The 22,531-nt window shown below is 39.0% G+C and overlaps 1 protein-coding gene across 4 annotated transcripts in view; it reads right to left on the bottom strand.

Annotated features, from left to right (window-relative positions):
• ELMO1 (engulfment and cell motility 1) overlaps nt 1-22,531 on the bottom strand; it is a 315,735-nt gene that overhangs the window by 17,153 nt on the left and 276,051 nt on the right. For all 4 annotated transcript variants that reach the window (XM_032700433.1, XM_032700439.1, XM_032700456.1 and 1 more), the window contains 2 exons: nt 11,559-11,722; nt 5,770-5,882 (listed from right to left, as the gene is read on the bottom strand). In XM_032700433.1, the coding sequence (XP_032556324.1) occupies nt 5,770-5,882; nt 11,559-11,722 (277 nt within the window). The remainder of the gene's footprint in view (nt 1-5,769; nt 5,883-11,558; nt 11,723-22,531) is intronic.

Genomic DNA, 22,531 nt, shown 5'->3' with positions numbered 1-22,531 from the left:
TTCAATTTCTCACAAATGGGGTTGATGTTGTTAGCAAGGGTTTGGCTCCTTAATCTCCAAAGGGTTAGTGTTTTGGTAACGTCGGTTCTCTTTGAATGCCCTACTTCAAAATAAAAAGAGGGGAAAACCCCTCCATGAAAACGTCTTACTTCATTTTAGGAAGGGGCGGCTTTATGGTTAGAAACCCAAGCTCCAATGGCATGAGGAGCCTTTCACAGCAATTCCCCATAACCCAAGGTTAATTAAAAACTAATAGCCATGGACCGTAGGTTGAAGCATGCCCGTCACAATTCTCCTGTGGGCTCACTAATAACTGCTGCTGTGCCACAGGCTTGCTGACAAGGGAAAAGGCCTTAAATGAAAGCTACAAATGGAACTAACAAGGTTTCCTCAACCACAGCTACTAAATGACTGCACCAGCCCAGCTGAGGAGGGTGATCAGCATGTTAGTGATGTGAAGCAACCCTTGCTTCTACAACCACCTCAGCCTTTCCCACTTAGGTATTTTCAGCTGTATATGATGCTACAAAGAGTGTATCAGAAAATATCCCACTCACATGACATCTCAGTGCCTTGAAGGAGAACAGTTTTAAACATGATGCATGCTATTTTACTGTAGTGCAGGTGCTGAACACAATTTTATTGGAAAAGTAGTGTATCGAATAATGCTGCAGTCAAAATAAAAATTACATGAAATTGCTTCTACTGAGAAAAAGGGTGAAGAAGTCTTAATTACAGAACACCACATAGGAAGTGGCCAGCATTTACTTTGAGCTTTAAATTGATAAACAACAGCAACAACAAGAACCCCAAACCAACCAACCAACCAATCAAAAGCAGAATTAAAAGCTCTTTTCTACCGTATTTTGAAAGTGGTGTTTACAAAACAAAAACTGTCCAAACCCTCCAGAACTCTAAAGCCCAAGTCCACAGAGTTGAAGTGCCACATGAGGCTTTAAAGACAGAAAAGGCATTCCTCAAAAGACCCGGTACTCCACAACTGAGTGTATGTACGCAGCTGGAGTGGGGCAACTGCGCATTCAGGAAGCAGTGGGGTTTGTTTTGGTTTTAGGCCCAGACTTATGAATTTGCCCCAAAGACTAAGTCCCTTCTATGAACTACAACTCTCATTTTGTATCCAGTGTTATTATACCTGCCTCTGTAAAACTCCTCCTCAGAGCAAGCAGCTGTAGGGGAAGGCAGTTGCTAAACACAGAGTCTTTAGAGATGATGTGGACTTGTGATTTCATCACAATTTTTGGACACTACATTATTTGACTTTCCGGTGAGTCCTTATGTCTTTTACCTCAATGACCACTGATGCAGTCAAATTAAGGTGCTAGAAATTCTTCTTTGGTAAACAAGATTAATCATTCTTGGTTTTTACCTGGAAAGTTTCCAAACAAATTTTTATGTTTTCAGATAATTGCTAGAGCAGCCAGTGGGTTAAACATATCACAGCACATTGTTGAAGATTTGTGGTGGTTTGAAAAAAAACCACCACAAGATTATAGATCAGGTTAAAAAAAATCCCAAATAACAAAATCAGCTACAATTTGGCTACAAGAGTAATATTCCAAACTGTGAACAAATAGTAGAGCACAGAACATTTTGCTGATGGGCAACAGAGTGCCTGGCCATTTACACAGTGTGTTTCCAAGTACATTAATGGCCAATGACTCATATGCCCTTAACAATACTATTCCAGGCAAAGAAGTGCTGTGGTTAGAACAGAAGTGCTCTATTGTTAGAATCCAGGGAGAAAATAGATCAGATATGCATGGAGAGAAGTCTGAGAGTATACATTTTTTCCCAAGATATGCTCAAGATTACTAAAGAAGCTTTTGGTCCAAAGAAAAATTTTCTCACAGATTTAGCAATAGGAACATGCTTTTAAATATATCCATGAAAACAAATGTATTTGTGTAGATTTTATATATATGTATATGGGCTCATCCTTTCTCTTTCATTGTATTGTTTTTCTCTAATACAGCTGTAGTGATATTTTCACTCGAACTGCTTTAATAAAGCCAGGAGGCTCTCCAAATGACTGCCGAATAACTGACCTGTGGTAATGTTGGAGGCATGTTTGTTTAAATGGTTCCTCTCAGCAAGACATGCACTCACAGAATGTTTTTTGTGAGACCATAGAGGGTAGGATGAAGTAGCAGTAGAAGAGAGCTTGGTAGAAAAAAAAGACAAAAGTGTGTGTTGTTGTTCAGAAGTGTGAGTTACTTATCCTAGCAAGAGCTGGAAAACCTGTTTTCACTAGACTTTTTGCTTTAATTTAAGCTTTCTCTTTCCAGATTACTTCCATGGTGCCTTGTGTTTTTAATTTAATGGTGTGTATCACCAGGGTTTCCTTCCCTTCCAAAAATTACTGTTTAACCAACCTCATCTTTGGCTGCAAAAGCACTTCAATAACATGCAATTTCTCTATAATCTTTATAAAGCTAAAAGGGGAATTTATTTCCAAGAGTGCACCCAGCAACATATACTAAAAGTGTACTAGATGACAGCATCAGAGGTATCTATTATCCTCAATAAAATGCCTTTATCTGCTACTTAGCTCTACTGGAAATAATAACCATTGGGTGTGTGGAGTGCTTTAGTCTTCTTCCCTTTCTTTTAGGAATTATCTGAGGAAGGAGAAAGCTGAAGAGGTCTATCTGTTCAGTGGATGTTCACGGTCCAGGAACAAAGTGGGGATTTGCAGAGCTTGATGATCTGCTGTTGAACAATGGCCAGAAGGGCAGGCTAGATTTTGCTGTTTTATTTCCAACTGATTAAGATACTTATTAAAAACAGGAGTTAGTTCTGCAGTTCTCCTATGAAAACCTGGTAAGGGAAAGGCCAAGTATTTTTTGAAAGTGCTAAGGATCCTGCAGGGACAACAATGACATTTCTGAATTTCAGCTACAGAGACCCTGCTATGATAATCCTGTGCTGAAACACAAAAGGCAGAGATCTGACTACAGATACCTCACAGCTTAATCTTCAGCATCTCCCCAGTTAATAACCTGTTGGATTGGAGGCTTTCCAATACCAAGTATATATGAAAGTGTTTCAGCTCTTCTCAAAGGGCCATAAGAAGCTGTAAACTCTCTTCTCATTTTTTTTGTAAGTCAGTTTTTTCAGCTTACTGTGACTAACCATGTGTGTCCTACCACATGTTCAAACAACAATCTCAACAGAAGTTTGCTCTGGAGTCTTTATCATGGGCTAATGTCTGTTAATTATTTTTAAATGGACAATTTAATGCTGTCAGCTTCTCATGTGTAGGGCATGTTCAGGTTCTTCTTGTACAATCTGTAGATTTGTGACACTTGTTCCAGAATTGTCTCAAGGGAAAAAAAGAAGGGAAAGGTATAAAAAGCATGTACATACTAAAGTATAACACTTACCAGACCTTTCTACTCTTACAAGTAGGTTGCCACATAACAGGCAAATCATGAAGCCTCAGAGCACTACTCATTTCTGTTTCAGCTCCATATCAACCTGGATGGACCACAGCCCTTTCAGGGCCTTGCTAATGCTCCCATGGCAATTGGAGCAGCAGGCAGGTGACAGGGGTCCTGAATCCCCCGAGGTAGCACAGGGCACATGTACAGGGAGGTGGGTTAGGAGAGAGGATATGGGGAGGGGAGGCAAAGCTAACAGAAGACACACTCAGAAATTGAGACTTAGTACTATTTTTATCAGGACATTCAGAGGAATTGTCTGAAAGTTTGTCATGACATTCAGTATCATTAGCTAAATCTCTGGTCCTCCATTCACTTTACTTCATCTCCTAGCTTTTGACATCATGACAGTCCTGGTCTCACAGTTTGTTCTGCTTTGGGGTACAGGAGACCCTGTAGGATAAATGCCAATTTCAAGAGAGATTCTTCTGCTCTGTGCCAGCTGCCAGTATTTGCTATCTGGACTGTGCCAGGCACTGTACATACCTAAAAAAGGATTCCAGTTGAATAGCTTATATACCAAACGTGCTTCATTAGATTGTATAGCGATATATCATACTGAGTTTAGTCCTGGTGGCCTTATGCATCATCATCTTCTACAATGGTTGTGTCTACTCCCTCCCTCTCAGGGGGTAATTTACACTTCTGTTTCAGGGGATACAGGAAGTCTAACATAAAGCACACAAACTCTTAAGGGCATGTGGAAACATGACCACCTAAATGGGCTCGTATCTGTGAAAACCAATATATTTCAGAAAAGATAAATTTCTTTTAGGCATGGTCGCATGTTTTGTTCCAAAGAATCATGAACTTTTTTTGGCCTGTATAAATATGACATCAAAGCAATTAATCTGGCAGCCTGTAGAACTCACTCCAAGGCATGATACAAAGTAGCCCTCTTAACTGAGGACCAGAAGATTACATTGATTTTAAAAAAATATTTATTTTTTTTATTTCTGTTGTACTCATATAAGTCAAATGAATTTACACCCCCTAAGGCTTTTGATCCTATAAATCATGAACAATTTAAGAATAAAATAAACAGTCTATCTTTGTCTAGGAGATCTGTCAAAAGAAGAAAATTTGCTACAAACGTCGCTCCTTCCCCAGAATTTCAGTCATTTGGATTAAAGCTCTGAGAGGAATAAAACAAACAAGCCTCACTACTGATAGCCAAACCAAACTGCACATTATTTTATCTACTTTCAGTTCATGAGTATGCTGATGAAGAGAAACCATGTATCATGCCTCTCTATCAGTCTGCATAGAAAGTCACAGTGGAATATTGATGATCTTTCCTTAAACTCTGTGCAGTGGGCTTCATAGGCATTTGTATGCAGGACAGAGGGGATACAAAAAACCTCCCTACATTAAGGAAAACTACTTCCTTGTTTCTAAGTAAGGAGGTATTGCAGGTATACTTCTCTCTGTGAATAACGCAGTTTTCCCCAATTAATCTGAAGGCCTCAAATATTGATCCTTGTCAGTTCTTACTCTTAGCTTTTGTAACTTTCTAATTGGCACTGTATTTACAGAGGAAAACAAATAGCAATCTGAATCCTCACAAAATGAGAGTTTAAAGGGAAATTTTTGGATATGACTTCTAATTAATTTCCTGAATTTACACTAAGTCACCATTATGCTGTCTAAAGAAAAAAGTGTATCTCTCTGAGGGGAAAAGAACCATAGGGAGTTTTACTGTATAGAATGAGCTATGGATCTAGCACTGAGAAATGACTCATAGAATTGGGAAAACAATCTTCTCATATCAATCAAGTATTCATATGAAGGTACACAAATTATTGATCTAAGTGCTTTTTAAAAGGATATTTAAACACCATAATATAACTATTGTATATGGTAATGTAAGACAAATCACAAAGACAGGCAGTACTAGAGGGAGCGGTGCAGAATGAGCTCGTTGCCTCATATAAAGGTGGTGCAAGTCTGAGATTCAAAATCAAGTTTCATGTGCTATTCCTGCAGAGGCAAAGACTTTGAGATGATATAGAAGCCTGGACACTTGGGCAGAAATGAAAATATTCAGTTCAGAGTGTGAGACTGCTGCTTGGGATGTCTGTGAAATGCTGGACTTGTTTCATCTGTGTGATGAAACCAAAACCAGTTTCAGGGAAACACAGGAAATCCTACAACAACTGTAACTTGAGGATGCTTTCAGATGCCTTTTGGTAAAAGCAGTCAAGACAGCACTACAAACAAGGATCCTGCCAGTGAAAATAGTATTCCTCATCTCAACTTGTAGACAAAGGTGAAAATAAAAAGCCAGACTAAGCAGTCTGAGCTGTACCTTGTCGACGCCGACTGTTGAGTTTTCTAAAGCAGGTGCCCTCCACAAGTCGATTGAGACGTTGCTGCTTGATCAGTTCTAAGATCTCAGGTTGAATCTTCTCTTTTAGTTCCCTTGGGAAGAGAGAAAGCAGGCACTTGTCAAATTCAATCAAAGACCATCCTCTTTCCTCTGAGACAGAGTCTCACAAGATGTTTCTGCAAGGAGTATGAAGAGGACAACAGTCACAGACAAGCCCAGGTCAGAATCTAGTCTGCTCCAGAAAAAAACCCTTTATCCTATAACAAAGAGTGTGAGTCAGGATATCTCTATTGTAGACATCTCCCTGCTAAAACATCACTGTATGACTCAGGCAAGTCACTTATTTATTTCTTACTTTACTCATCTAAAAATAACACTTGCTATAATGCAACAACAAGGTTTATCTGTGGCAAATAATGTTCTTTTATCACAGGAACCCTGTGAAGTTTATTTGAGGGTCTATCACCTTTTGTTACACAATCCTCTGCTGGTATACTTCACCAGTACAACAAAAGAAGGCTAAAACACATTTTGAAACAATAATAGAAAACAGCGAGCAATCCCAATGAGCTAAAATAACATCCAGCACTATATGCTTGTCCTTAATTCCACATAATTCAATTAATTAATTATTATCATAATTTGTAGAAGACTAGCCCACGATTAGGGATTGCTCAAGAATCAAATTTTAACTTTGCCCAGGAGCAAAAGACCCACAGTACCTTTAGAAATAATATTATATATCCTTCAGAAAATCCATTTTCTACATCTTACTTTGATAAGAGTTCAATATGTCAAGAACTAGGCAGAAAACATATGCACATAATATTTAAAGTTTAATTTCATACACCATCACATAGATTCACAGATGTCTGAATTCATCAGTTATATCCTCACTTAGAATCATTAAGAATATATAAAAGACAGGTTTAAACATCAACTCGACAGCAAGTCTAGTAAGACTAAAAAAAAATAACTAAATGTATAGAGGATTTATAAAATATGAAGTGTGTCAGAACCATAACTTTGCATTGCTGTACAAATTAGGTAATACCAAAAATCATTCTGTCTGGCAGTATATTCCAGCAATCATCATGAAAAGGAAGCTAAGCTGTGGTATCCCATAGAGACAACAAAAAATTCTCTCTTCTTGACAATTTAGGAAGCCCAGTTGCTGCTGATTTCCACATTCATTTGGATCCTATGCCTTTGATCTGCCAGACCCCCGCTGAAATCACTGTAAGTCCTCTGCTAGAAAGATGAGGCCTTTAAAATAAAGTGTCATCTTTCCTCTATGTATTAACAAAATGGTTGCAGTTCTTGATGCATAACTCACTGCACATTTACAAGCTGCGAAAATATATCCGGTCAAAAATCAAGGAAGCATTGTAACTATAGAAACAGGCTACCTTTTGGAAATGTATTATCAGTCCTTTAGGACAATTTTCAAGCACTGCTGTTTTCTCATTGGGACCTACGATACAGATATATTGAATGGTTAAATACAGTGATTAAAAGAATTTTGTTCTTGAATAAGTGTCTTGTTTTCACTGAGCTGCTGAGATTCCCTACTCCTCAGGTAAAACTGGGAGCAGGGGCTGAAGACAAGAGTGTTAAGACACAAGTATGGATTACTCAGCAGTCCAGGCTGCAAACTAAATCTCCAGCTGGACTGATTTCAAACATTCAAGACTGGTGTAAACATCAGTTTCATATTTATGTAGTTTAATTCAAAAATTGGATGTTTATCATTAAATAGTTGTTAAAGATATCATAACATCATAGTTATAAGACATTATTGAAAAAAAAATGAATGGGTCACCCAGCACAATAACATCTGAATGTTTGCTAATGATATTCCCTCTTCTGGCCTCTAAAGCCCCATCTGCCCTTTACAAACTGGAGGAAGAGAAGAATTTTTAAACCAACCCTAAAAGAAACAGGTTTCCTCTCTAAAGTACCTCAATGCCTAAGGTAGACTTTCCATAGGAGAAAGGGAGGTAGGGAAGAAGGGACCTCATGCCTCTTTCCTTATGAGCTAGAGTCCCTCTACCCGCATGCATTTATCTGCTTTCGCAGCTGTGAGGCTCAGATGTAGTACTCTCTTCTGGTTTATGGTCGTCAAACTTACCATGCAGAGGTTGTGGAGATAACTCCTTACTCCATGGAGAAACAGACTTCGGTAACTTTGGACTTTAGTGAAACATGGTAAGACCATCAAAATCTTGACATGATCACTTACTGCACTTACTGTCCTCTGCAGCTCATGCCAATACATGGTTACTCTGATTTGTATGGTTTTCAACTACTTTTCTGATACCATGACTCCAGATATATTTTTGCAAAGTGATCCCACCATTTAGTGCTCCTCACCGTCAAGGTTTCTGTTCCACCACTTAAAGGTGACAGAAACGGGTCAGAACAAACAAACCACAGAACACAGTCAAACTAAAGACGTGCTTCTTTGAAACTATATTTCCTTCTGAAAGCTGTCTGAAGGCAATGCAGTTCTGTTCCTCCTGATCACTGTCTGAAGACAGGGGGGTTAGAAAAAAAATCTTTGTGCAAGAAACAGGTACTCCTGCCTAAATTTAAAATCAAACAGGCACAATTAGCTAAAGGAAGATCATAAATGCAAATATGTTTTGTGAATATTTATTTATTGTCCTTCAGATTACAAACACTTAACAGTTTGTGCCTTGTGAACAGAGAGATCAGACTAAGTCTAAGGAGACAGTGGCTTTAAAAACTGCTGTTAGTTTCCTACTGTGTTTCCATCACATAAGAATGTCAAAAGTTAGTGTGCTGTTAAAATAGAAGGGCTAAGGGAACCACAGAGCAATATATGATTGCTAATTTTGTGATCTCACTGGTCTTGGCATTGTAGGCAATACTGATATCAGTTATTTACTTGTTTTTAAAATATCTGAAAATCATTAGAAATTATTTTTAAATTAGTCACATTACACTAATTCTTCTTCAGCACCAGTTATAACTGTCCCCAGCTTTTACCTTTCCAGCTTTGGGTTAAGACTCACTCTTTAGCTGTTTCCTTTCCAGGATGGGGCATATTAAAGACATTTAAATCATTACAACACAATGGGAGAGTAATCCCAGAACTGGTTTCATGTGTTTTGTCCTTTTATCTTTCCAGCATCTAGCTATGCTCCTTCTAATCACTTCACACATTTGGAGCAGGAATAAGGACTCTTTCTAACATTGCTGAGAAATATGTAAGATAAAACACAGAAAAGCATCCAGATATCTTCCTCTACTTCCTGGTATGTCGCTGATTTTCACACAGATGTTACTTAACAATGACTCCCTAGTTGATATTAACTCTCCTTTAACCAGCAAGTCTCCAATTGGATGTCAGATCTTTATCTATCATTAACCCATCTCTGTTGACATTTAATTTGTCAAGAAGATCTCTAGTCTTCTATAGGCCCACAGGATTCCTAGACAACTCCTTCTAAGGCCATTCAAAATGAACCAGTGATACTTTTTTATTTCATTATGGAATGGCAGTTTGGATGATCAATAATGATCCCAAATCCTTGAATCTATTCTGAAGGACTTTTTATTTTTGCTAATTAAAAGTAGTTATTGAAAATCTTCATATGATACAACAATGCTCACATAAAAGAAACAACTAATTCTTGCAAAATAAGTTTGTTGTAATTATCAGGATCTAAGGCAACACTTTCCAGCTTACATTCAAATCCAACTTCACTGAAGCTTCTCTTATCCAGCAGCTTGAAAGCTTAAAACTTCAGTGCTTCATACAATGAACAGTGAAAGAAAGACTTCTATCATTTTCAAGGCAGGGAAAATCACAATCTGATTGCCATATTCTCAAGCAGAATTAAATAAGGCCTGCTGATGTTACAGTCACCATTGTGCACAGTCTCTTTTAGCATATCTGTAAGGCTTTAAAATATACAGCACAACCACGATTGCTCGCTTCACTCACAGCCCCCTACAATGGGGCCATGATTCTATACTTCTATCAATTGTGCCATCTATGCAATTTAAGAGAGTTCAGTACAGGAAATCAAATCAAAGGGGAAAATGAAAGAACTGTTTCTTTTATCAGCCAAGAACAAGTGATCATGGATGTAATCAAAATGCAAATGCGTGGAGTTAAATCTCTGCAAATGCAGTTGTGATTGCTTAAACACCTTATTGATTTACTTAGCCTTTACAGCCTTTAGGCTTAGCCTTTGTCCTGAATCTGAAATGAGTCTCTGGTAACACTTCAGTAGCTTTTAACTGTTTGTATTGGCTGTTTCACTTGTTCCATGATGGGGAAGGAGACTCTGCACTGTGGCAGCAACTAGCCAGAGTGACACTGGAAATAAAGAGCTTGCAGAGGGCACTGACAAATTTCATGAGGGTAGGTGATGGACCTGTATCATACTTAAACTGTTGACTCACAGGGAAAGCAAGGAAAATGAGAAGCTTTGGTGGCATGCTTAGCAGTACTGTGCAGCTTTAAACCACTAAATGTTGCGGGGGATTTGCAAGGGATTTCTGAGCAGTGTAACGATGCAAAACAAACCGGAACCATTTGTAGCTTTTTAATTGACGCATTTCTATGAGTGACATCAGTTCTAACTGGGCATTAGGTCCTATTTTCTAACACACTGAAAACATAAAAGAAGGATTCCCCTTTTGATTCACATTGGTATGATTAAAATTTAGTGTGTAATTCTACTTAGCTTATGCTTCCACTGTTGCCCTGCTGCCCCTGGAGGAATGTGTGTCCTCCTCCCCACGCTGAGCTCATACTTAGATATCTGTATCCTTTAGAAACAAATCAGAATTAATATACTGCTTCTGAATCCTGAAATTCTCTGGTCCAAATCCGTCTCTATACCTTTTCCTTGGAGAAAGAGATTTAGAAAATCATGAGCCATTCCACTTGCAACACAGTCGGGATTTCACAACATTTCAGCTGATGCTTCTGGAGTGCTCACTATTTCTCTGCTGATCTCAAAAGGTTCCTGCTATTCTCAGTACATAAATTGCGCACCACAGAGTCTGCATCTGTCCTGCACCATCAGTTCAGCCACAAGCCCAGACTTGGCCCAGAGCCAAGTACACCCTCCATTTTTCATAAAACAGAACAAAGAGTATTCTGAGAAATGAGAAGGAGCTATGGAGGCAATATTAGCCTTTGATACTTTGCAGTAAACAACAAGAAAATGACTGGCTACCTGCCAGAATGTTATCATTTACAAATAAGTAAATGACTGCTTGTCATTAACACCAAAGATAATGCTAGAAAAAAAGACAGTGGAAAACAACACCACTCTTGTGAAGCCAATGTGTACTGGCTCTTCTTCTTCTGAGCTTCTTCCTGTCTTGCTGAGAAGTGACATTTGGAATTTTTAAAGACCCTTGGACAGAAGACAACATTGTGGTGTTTGATTAGCTGGATTTCTTTTTTAAAGCCACTACCAGCACCAAAATCAGGGTCACAATCTAGCAGAACAGGAAATGTCAAAACACTGTTTCATATGAATAAGCCATATGAGACCCCACTGGGATTTGCCAAATCTGGTTTGACTGAAATCAAAGAAAAAGTTATGATTCCCAGCAGAAGAAAATGTAATGTACTTTGAGCAGATGCTGCACGAGCGCTCTTGAGCACATCTCCCTGGACAGCTTTTCTCCATGGGTTCCCCCAGAAGAGCTCACAATTGTCATTTGAAACTGTTAATCCTTCCATGAAAAAACAAGTGGGGAGAGAAGACAGTACTTACAGAATTGGACGAGACTGGAAATCTTCCTGGTTCATTCTTTCAGACTGGCGTATTTTCAGTATTTCTGTGTAACTGAGATTCTGAAGTTTGCTCTTGAATTGATCCAGAGAGCTAGGCTTGGTAGTGAGTGCTCTCATTATCTGTTCTTTCACTACTTGCATTACCTGCAATTGACAATGAAAAAAAAAAACACAAGAAAAGCTTTGTTAACACCTTCTGTGTTTTTCTTTCAAATCTTAAGTCTGGGTTACACTAAGGTTTCTAGGTATAGAAGATGTGGTCTCTGGATGACTTTTCAGTAACATAACCAGAAAATAAGCCAACTTCTGACAGGGCATCACAGCCTACACCAAAAGCTCATCTGCTCTGTAACAAGAAATTATTTTTTTTTTTGGAGGGTGGTGGGGAGGGTATCACTTATTGCTTGGCTGTCTCCCTTGACAGCTAAACTACAATTACTTGTTACTGGATTTTAAGTCCTGCTCTGTCCATGGTTTGTGTGCCCTTGGCAGCAGTAGTGTGGTTCTTTTGCATCCTGAGTTAAGATTCCAGAATCACAGAATATGCAGAGTTGGAAGGGACCCACAAGGATCACCAAGTCATCCTGGCCCTGCACAGGACCATCCCCAAGAGTCATGTCACATGCCTGAGAGCATTGTCCAAACACTGCTTGAACTCTGTCAGGCTTGGTGCTGTGACCACTTGGGGAGCCTGTTTCAGTGCACAACCACCCCCCGAGGGAAGAACCTCTTTCTAATATCCAACCTAAACCTCCCCTAATACAACTTCAGGCCATTCCCTTGGGTCTTGTCACTGGTCACCACAGAGAAGGGATCAGTGTCTGCCCCTCCTCTTTCCCTCACAAGGAAGTTGTAGACTGCAATGAGGTCTCCCCTCAAGTCTCCTCTTCTCCAGGCTGAGTAAACCAAGTGACCTCAGCCACTCCTCCTATGGCTTCCCCTCAAGGCCCTTTACCATCTTCATTGCCCTCCTTTGGACACTCTCTAATGGCTTCATGTCTTTCTCATATTGCAGTGACCAAAACTGCACACAATTCAAGGTGAGGCCGCACCACTGCAGAGTAGAGCATGTCAGGGACAAGTACACACTCAACATCAGCAGAAAAAAGCTGTGAAGCCAACTGAGAGTGCAGATGCACATCCTGACTTTTGCCAGCTCAACCTAGGTGAAGCACACAGGCCACAGGGGCCAGTCTAACTGCCCACAAGAGAGACTGGGAAGAGTTTCAGGTCTTGGAGCTCTCCTGATGCTGCTCTCCTGACCAGCAGTAGCACAAGGCTGCTAACTGGCCTATTGGTTCCCTTATTCCTTACACTTGGAGGCGACGGGCACGCACTGAAACACAGGAAGCTCCCTCTAAACATGAGGAAACACTTTTTCACTGTGAGGGTGATTGAGCACTGGCACAGGTTGCCCAGGGAGGTTATGGAGTCTCCTCATCCTTGAAGGTACTCAAAAGCTGCCTGGACATGGTCCTGGGCAACTTGCTCTGGGTGGCCCTGCTTGAGTAGGGAGGTTGGCCAAATGACTTCCAAAGCTCCCTTTCAATCTCAACCACCGTGAGAATCCATGAGAGCCTTACACTGCAGGCACATTATGGTCATACACAGTGAAGGAAAGAGAACTTTCTAAAAAAGACCATTAGTCAGGGAAAAGAGAGAGATCAATTTGCCAAGGATATTACAGGATTGCTTTTGAATAAATGCCATAAACAATGCAAACCAAAAAAAGAAGAATGAAGGATGGCTAGGCAACAACCATCTATCTGCATATTAATTATTTTATCAAGAGAAAACTGCTGAGACACAGTTAACCAAGGGGAATTGCTTGGATCTATTTCAGATAAATACATATCACAGATTACTGTCTGTCTCTCCATAATTCTAGACTCATTTCCTTGGTGCTGGTGCAAATCACACACTTTGAAATATTTATCTGATGCCGTGCTTAAGTTGGCTGAAAAACCAATTTATCATTCTTAGAAAAGTCCATGTCACCCAAATGCAACAGCTAATAAACAGTAGGAAATGGTAACACCCACCAGTATCTAAAAGAATACAACAGAAATCAACAGCTACACAAACACAGGGCAAAGCTTTTTCTGCACTGTTAATTTTCCTTTATTCTTTCACCTTCACCACGTATCTTAGAAGCTCAGCTCCTCAGAAGTTCCCTAATAATGCTAAAACCTTCTCTTTTCATATTAATATTTCATTGTTTCACATGTGTTGCCTCAGACTCCTAACTCATTGCCTGCACTGTTTTCTAGTTTTGCTTCCTGAGACGTAATGTCTTTCTCAGATGTGATCTAAGCATTCATTTTAGCTGTTTCTAGAAGGTGAAACTAAGCAATTAAAGAACAGAAGACAATCTCCTTCCTTACTACTGGGACAACATCCATCCCAGAGATCTGCTTCAACAGTAGCAAGATACTTTTCCCAATGGTGTTGGTTCAGGTGGGCAACAAATGCCTTTGCCACATTTCTACCCCCTGGATGAAGCAGCCTACCGACACTCACTTAACTTCTACAATAACTATTGCTATCATATCACCTTGATTTTTCAACACAAAACCAGATTTGCAGGTAAATATAGCCCTGCCATCGCTTATGCAGGCATGCAGTTTCAGTTTCATGAGTTCATTCAAATGTCTGTACCATCTGATTTTTTGTTGCTTATATATAGATTTAGTTTCCTAAATTCAGGCACTCTCCCTAGGGAAACTGTCTCTTATGAGTAGTTTTCCCCCTAGAATAAATGGACAAACAAATAAATAAATACTGTATTTTAGGGAGTTGCATGCATGAGGATCTTCTTTTCAGTATGATCTGTAAATAATCCATGTGAAGCAGTGCTCATTCCTGGCTAAACTCTGCAAAGGAGGTTCAGGTTCAGTAGACTTAGGGCACTGTCACTTATGCTTAGTTGCAGCACCCTTGCCTCTCTTATCTGTAACTCGTTTTTGTGGTTAACATGAAAACAATGAAAATTCCTCTTCTTCACTATGGTCTGAAAGGTTATTCACAGGGTATCATCAAAGAGCTACTTGGTCTAGAGGCTCCCCTTGCTCCCAGAGAGAAGGCAGGAAGTGTATGCTCCAGGGTCAGCACATAAGGACATTTCCCTTGTAATGTTTATAACCAACACTATTTAACTAGCTGGCCAAAATGTCAAAGCTGCTGACTGTGTCAAGTCTCCTGACCATTTGGGAATCACTGCCAAGAACTTCTAATCTGTTCAATTTCCAAAGCTGAGTTGCCAGCCTTAGATTACTGCTGGCTGAGAGACAGCATCAACCCTTCCTCCCTGTGTATCTGACCTTACAATGAAATTAAAGGTATTCTCAACCCAATGTGATTATACATAAACACTGCAAACAGTTGTTTTTATTACATTATGTTTTGCTACTCTTACTGAGAAATGAGTGTTTCAGAGGGTGTATTTGCTTCAAATTACATCCTTTTCATCTGGTGACCTCTTATATGGTTAAGAGGATTCCAAGTTCTGCAATTCAACTAAGACAGGAAAATTCACTGAGGACATGAAGAGAAAGACAGTAGGAAAAAAAACATACCTTTTTTTCCCCATTTAATCACATAGGACTTTATTCCCTAGATTTTGTATCCATCTAACATATTTCAATAGCCACTATCCTGACATTATGTATTTTTCTCTAAGCTTTTTTAGTCTGGTTTTTTGTGTGTTTTGTTTATTTGACCTCATCTTTGTTGTATCATATTCTGACTGCTTTTCCAACATTTACCCCTTCTCTTTTATTGTTCCTTCTCTGTCTTGCCATGACAACTTTTGACTATGCAAATAAAGTCTCTTCTTTCTGGATGGAGCAGAGGTCTGAACACTCAGGTTGTACAACAAGGGGTCAAAATAAAAAGAGTGAGAAGTTGTTAATGTCAAAAAGAGAAGTTTATCAGGGTCAAACTCTACAGTAACCTTCACACTAACCTCATTTCAGCAGTTTGCTTGCAACTATGGAAAGCACATACTACTCTACTTAGCCCACACTGATGCAAAGTTTGTTTTGGCACTGACTAGAGAAGATGGGGAACGACCTCAGACACCCACCTAATGGTAATGCCTGAAAGATTCTGGAAATTTAAATCTGAGCCTTCTGCTCACCAGACATACTCATTCTACAAATTCACAGCATCAATCTTCCCATAAACTTCTCACAGAAGAATCTGAAGGTCTGGATGTTTACAACACATCTGGGCTGTTTCCCAAGGGGTAGTAGCTCTAAACTGATAGTGGGTAGGTTTAGATTAGATATGAAGAAGAAATTCATACTGTGAGGGTAATGAGACACTGGAACAGGTTGCCCAGAGAAGCTGTGGATATCCCATCCCTGGCAGTGTTCAAGGCCACGTGGAAGATGTCCCTGTCCATGGTGGTGGAGCTGGAATTAGATGATCTTTAAGGTCCCTTCCAACCCAAATTATGCTATGATTCTATGATCTGTGGAGCACTAGATGCGAGATGAACCCTTCCCTAATTTGCCCACAATATCAATGTTTCACTTGAATAAGCATGCCCTTTGACATGTGATGACAGCAACAAGAACATATCGGGATGCCATCAAAGAAGCCACTAAGTTGTACCTCTAGTATCTTCGGGCACCTGTTACACTGACTGCTACTTGGATGACTAACTCAAGGGATTGTGTGTGTCAGTATGTTATGCTGACTGACTGCTATTAATCTTGACAGTTCACCTTTTGTATGCACAGACAAGACTTAGGTATAAATAACCCACATTACAGCAATGTGCTTAGTTCAGTGCTTTCCTAATTTGGCTCAACACTAGCAAATACTGCAAGGCATTATTCCCCTACCTCACTGCAGTATATGACAAAAGAGCAGCCACTAGACTGCACTATATCCAGAGGCTCCCCTCTACAACCAAACTTGAAGCACTTGAGATGTAAGAAGTTCTAGACCCTCATTCACTGACTTTTTCAGGTGATCATTCAAAAATCAAGAAGCCAACAAACAGAAAACTGGAAGAAAGACATCTCTTTGCAAATTGGTTGTTAAGAATTCATACCTAGCTTCTTTCCTATCTAAATGTTCCTGAAAAGAAGTAGCCTGGTTTACACAGGATAAAGAATGCAGGGAAAAACATAATTTGGTGATTGAGATCCAGCTTGATCATTTCAGTCAAAAAGGGATTTCCTTCGGTTAAATCCATAAGGCAGGGAAAAATAAAGTTGCAGAATGAAATGGTGAAATCATTCTTAATGAACAGGGCTTACTGACAAAGGACGCCATAAAGAAAATTTAATTCTGAAGGGAAAGGAAATGACTTTAGTTTACAAGCAACCTGTCAACTCCTTTAATGAAAACTTTACATGTTTAATGTGTGCACCAGGTAATTCGAGACATTTTTTAGACTGTTCCAAAGGATAAATTGCCTTAACTAGATCAATGGTTATATTTTCAGAGTATACAGAAGAGACACATCCTGAGAGACTTCAAGGTCCTTGGAAGATAATTTAGTGGGGATTTCCCTGCCCCCAATCTCCACATATTGCAGTCTGTGAATTCACTACACTAGTCTCTCAGTCACAGCCTCTACCAAGCATTCACTCCACATTACTTTATTATATTAATCCAAACATGCCTTCCTACAAAAGCAAATTTAAACTCTGTGCTGGCACAATCTAACCATTGATAAGAGATTCCAAAATTCCAGACAATTACTTCTATTACAGTCTGTGTACTCTAAAATTACAAAAAAACCCCAGTTTTCAATTTTCTTAGCTATTCCAGAACACAAGGACAGTTACTGTAGCCAGCAATAAAGAGGCAACTCTAAGCTGTCGGGATGTACATAGCCACAGGAATAATTAAGTTGATTCATTTTCAGGAAGCAGGATGAGAAAGCAGCTGTCAGAGGATTTAGCAGATATAAGGTCTGATACATTTTATCATTTTCTGCAGAATTTAAAACCCATCGCAAAAAAACCTTTGTGTTGCTGGGGTTTAGGCTTGCTTTTCTTTCTTTCCTTCTTCCCTCTTTTGCTAGTGATTATAATTTTCTAGTATGAACCAAGATATTTTTCAAGCTGCAGAGAAGAGACTTGAAACAATGCAATGGTTTTGATCAAGCTGAGTAGTCTGTTTCCATGCAGTATCAGTATCATTACCCAGTTCAGCAGTGACTATCATTTTGCAGAACAAATGAGCACACCTAGCAGATGTGATGATGGAGCTGAGAGATAGGAGATGTGACAGCAATTCCACACAAGGTGTTTAAAAGGTCTATAGCAGGTGTCAGAAAACCTAATGCTGTAGTAATAGATCAACGTGAAATCTCGTCTGGAGCCCCAGGACCCAAATAATTGCCTGCCCTCTGCTGAGGGAAAGAGGGAAGAGAACCTGAAGAAGCCTGACTTTGCACTGGATCTGAAAATCCAGAAGGTTGAGTGGTGAAGAAGGAAAAAGGCTGAAGATGAAATGATCACAATTGTTTTACATTTCAGAGAAGTTCTTGATTTTTCTGCTTTTTATTTTCACTTGACTAATGAATCACAGGTGTGGGAAACCAGACTGAAACAACACGGTTTCTGGGAACTGATGGGCTGAGACTACTGTTAATCCAAGAGTATGAGAGAGGGGATAGAGGATTCATTACATTCTTGTAAGAAAGGTGGAATAAAAGCCCCAGGATCATGAGCACATGGAGCACCACGAAACAGGGTATGAAAGGGAGGCTGAGAAAAGGCAAGGAAGGTGTCTGAGGAGTGACTCCATCTGAAGATGCTGATGTAGGAAAGTTCAGCTCCCTGTAAGAAATTCCTGGCTCATTCTGATATCGGATGTGAGTATCTTGTAAAACATGTTCAGTGGAAATGGACCACTTATTGCTGAACTCTGTTATATTACATCCCTGGGCTCATCCACCTCTACAGGAAGAGCCTGTAGCCACAGCCTAACTTGGCACTTTCCAAAAAAGCTCCAAGAATTCTGTTAGCTGCACTGATTATTTTTCCCTTGGATACATAGATCCTGATGGAGAACCAGTGGATACACAAGGAGGCCTCCAGTTCTTTTCGAACATTACTATTTATTTTCTCGATTAAACACAATAATAGTGGCAGAGACTTTGGCTGGGAGCAAAAAGCATCTTGAACTTGATTGAGAAAAAGACAGTGGACTAGTACAAAATTCCACTGAAGGGTAATATGGCTAAAGGAATGGGCAAGAAGATGATTTTGATAAGAAAAGTGAGGAGACTAGAGTATACAAAGGAAAAAGAAAGCAAGCTAGTAGGAAGGGTGTTATGAATATGTAAAAGTGACCTGTGCAGGAACAAAGGTTTCAGCGGGGAGTATCAGCATGAAAAAGCAGGCATTTGGCTGACAGCTTGCAACAAAATGAATTAAAATGGGGACTAGTCCGAAGGAAAAAAAAAAAGAGCCTCTGATAGATGTTGTATTTCAACAGAAAATGAAGGCTAGAGGGAAAGAATAAATGAGATTTTGTTAGAAGTTCAATGAAAAGGAAATAGGAAAAGAGGGGGTAAAATATGGGGGAAATTATATATTTCTAAAATTATGGCTTGGGAAGCAGCTGATTGAAAGGAAACCTTCCTTAAGGACTGGCCTGAGGAAGTTAGGGATAAAACTGATAGTAATAGAAAGAGAAGTGAACAGCAATCCTTTACAAACTCGAAATGCAAGTAGGTTTAGAATCATCATCAAAATATATGCAAACATTGTCCATAATGTCTTCAACCATTTTGGTAAAAGAAAACATGAAAGAAATTCACTGTCTTCTTGCAGGGCTAAAACCAGATGCTATCCTCAAATATAAGGGTTCTCTTCAAAACAATGCTGATCCAAACACACAGGTCAAATGCCACTTACTTGGGTCACACTGGGCTGAAACAAGAATTATTGATAGACAAGAAACCTCTTCCTCACTTTAAATATTTGTAGAAAATTATTTACATCAGAAATAAGGAAAAAATTTCTTTTCCTGTTTATGCTTTGTGCCTTGAGGTAAGCAAAGCAAGAAATAGGTGCTGTGTGTCAGTGTTTCTGCCCCAGTAAAATGATGTGCAAAGTTAATATGACAGGTTTTGTAAACTTCTTTGTTAGTTAATTGAAGTCTTAGGTCAGCCAATATTACAGTATTTTCCCCAACGTCTGACAACCTCCTTTGGCAAAATAAAACATGCACAAAATCATTTGTGGGTGGCATTTAATCCAGGGCTTTTCACAGACAAAATGTACTGATCTTCTCAAACAAAATGTTAAGTGAGGGGAGGGGGAAAAATGAGGAGTTATTTGTATCCTTAGTCATATACCAATGTAGTAATTAACATGTCAAATAGCACACTTACGAATTCTAACACAAAATAATACGAGAGTTAGCCATGATTAGGAACATACATTTGGGTGCTGCTTCCCTTAAAATGCAGAGTTACTTTAGATGGCATACACTAAATGAAAATTAACTTTAGTATATTGGTAAACTTCTGGTTCTAGAGAAGGAAATCTAGGATAAGATTCTAATAGGTAGTTTTTCCCATAAGAAAATACAGAAATCAAAGAACTCAAGTTCTAAACATTAATGATGAATAAAAAAGTACTCTTTAAATGGGCAAAAGATCAGGCAAAGTAGGGGAACAATTTTTTTTTTTTTTAAAGTGGAACAGAAGGGTCTGGAATCACTGCTCAGTACATCTGACAAATGGATAAAAATGTAAGAACAATGCTTTGCATTACGGCTCCACATCTTCATATCTCCTTTAGCTGAGACAAAAACAACATAAAGGCCTGACCAGCTGCACTGCTGAAAAGATCTCCAGGCTCTTTCACCAGCTGAACCCATCGCGTTGAGGTCCTTCCTGCCTGAGGTATGAATGGCTAAATGGAATTGCAGGTGGTCCAAGCCTGCCATTACACCTACTTGTGTTGTCTCCAGTCAATTCCAGGGACTCTCCAGCTCCACCTCTAAATGGAAGGAGAGCCAGTGCACCAGATTTGTGTCTTTTTAATACCAAGAGAAAGAGTTCCTGAGTCATCTAAGTGACCAACAAACACACTAGTTAGCACAAAGCACCAGGCAAATATGGGGACAGCTTCTCTACCTTTCGACTTCATGTCTTTCCTCTTTGCTAACATTCTTCCAAAACCAGACAGACCCTGAAAATCTATGAATTCTACTTGTTATGAGTAGTAAATTCAGCAAAACTTCTCAAGTACATTTTCCACAGGAAAGGAGATTTGCCTATGAAAAGTGTTTATTGATTAAACTCCATACATGCAAAGGCTCTGCCATTTTGCCTAGCTTTGCTAATACTTATGTGTTCCTTCAGTGAGTCCAAAAGTTGGCCCACCATTCAAATAGTAAAATTCCTTATTTGATTGCTCAAAGTACCTCATCACATTTGTTCTGTTACTCACATGAACAAAAGAGAAGAAAATGATAAATAGTTATTGGAAACTTCAACTTTTGTTTTTCTGGACTTGACTTAAATGACAGTCCCTACTTCAATGTTACTATTTTTTTTTTGGCATTCTATTTTATTAGAAAAGTGAAACTTCCAAAGTTCCTATCTAAAAAAAATGACCAAAAGGACTGAAAATGTGGTTTTGGATTCAGTTCTCTGAACTAGAAAGCTAAATTACACACTTATTTTTTTCTGATGAATGCATAAGCCCAATGTTCAGTACCCTGGTGTTGGAATATTTCATTCAGCCTCATTATTTGCATGGTTAAAGTACATGATTAGGCTGAGCACCTAGAAATAATAAAAAAAGCAGTTGCACAGATGTGCTATGCCTCTGAATGAGCCTTCATGTTATTTTACACCATAATTTATAGCAAAATTAAGCTGTAATAATTTTTAGGTAAACCTAAAAACATGAAGAAACATGAAAAACATGTCTACTGAACACCAATTTTTTAGCACATCTCACATTAATAACTGCTTCAAGCGATAGTTGGTATCAAGAGAGTCCAATCTGTGTCACAAGAATAAAAATAGTTGCATGAAATAACTGAATGATTCACAAAAATGCATAAAGAAATGAAAAGGTTAAACCCATTGACACTTGTAAGATGCTAGCTATAAATATTATTTTGTAAATCTGCTGCTCACAAATTACTGACTTGACAGATCATAATAAGTGTCAGGACTATTACAAACCCAGATCTGCCTGGAACTGCCAAACACACACAAAATGCATATGTCCAAGGGAAAGAAAAAGAAAAAAAAGGTTTTATTGCCATTTTAAAAACGTTGTGAAACTACTGAATAATACCTTTGGAAAATTCTGAATTTTTGCAGTCCAGTCCAGTGAGACCTTTGCCTCAGGTAGTTATGTCATTACTGTGCTGGTCATATAAATACGAACAACGCATATTATTCTTCCCCTCGAGTTGTGGCACATAACCAAGCATATAAGAGATTCAACTAGACTATTCTTAGAAGAAAAAGCACAGATGACATGTTTTGCCATACCTCATTCTAAAAACTGCAGTGGAATGGTTTATGACATCAGAAACCTATATTTTTAATTGCTGCAAAGGAGCAATCTTTTCTCCCACAGATCAAAAGGGAAGCTTTTTTGGGATCTATATGCAGTACCAGAAAATAAACTGCTTCCTAGGATAGAAAACAGCGATTTATATGACACCAACAATTCAAAAGCATTCAGCCACCTCACTGTGATTACAAAACTGATCTGCTAGTTAGAGAAACTAGGAATGGAACAAACTAATTAGGTTTGCTTCAGGAACATGATACCCTTCTACAAGCACATGGTAAGCCATCCACAGTTATAAGAAATCTTAACTAAAGACATACCAGTGACCATCAGATCTGTGTAGACTGGTTCCATTGCTCCATCCCATTGACTACATGCATGGAAAACATCTGAAAAAATCACACATTTTCCCCCTCCAGTGAATACTGTGTCAATA

Source organism: Chiroxiphia lanceolata, chromosome 1, assembly GCF_009829145.1.
Source record: "Chiroxiphia lanceolata isolate bChiLan1 chromosome 1, bChiLan1.pri, whole genome shotgun sequence".
In the NCBI taxonomy this organism is placed as follows: domain Eukaryota; kingdom Metazoa; phylum Chordata; class Aves; order Passeriformes; family Pipridae; genus Chiroxiphia; species Chiroxiphia lanceolata.
This window is presented reverse-complemented; position numbering and strand designations above follow the sequence as displayed.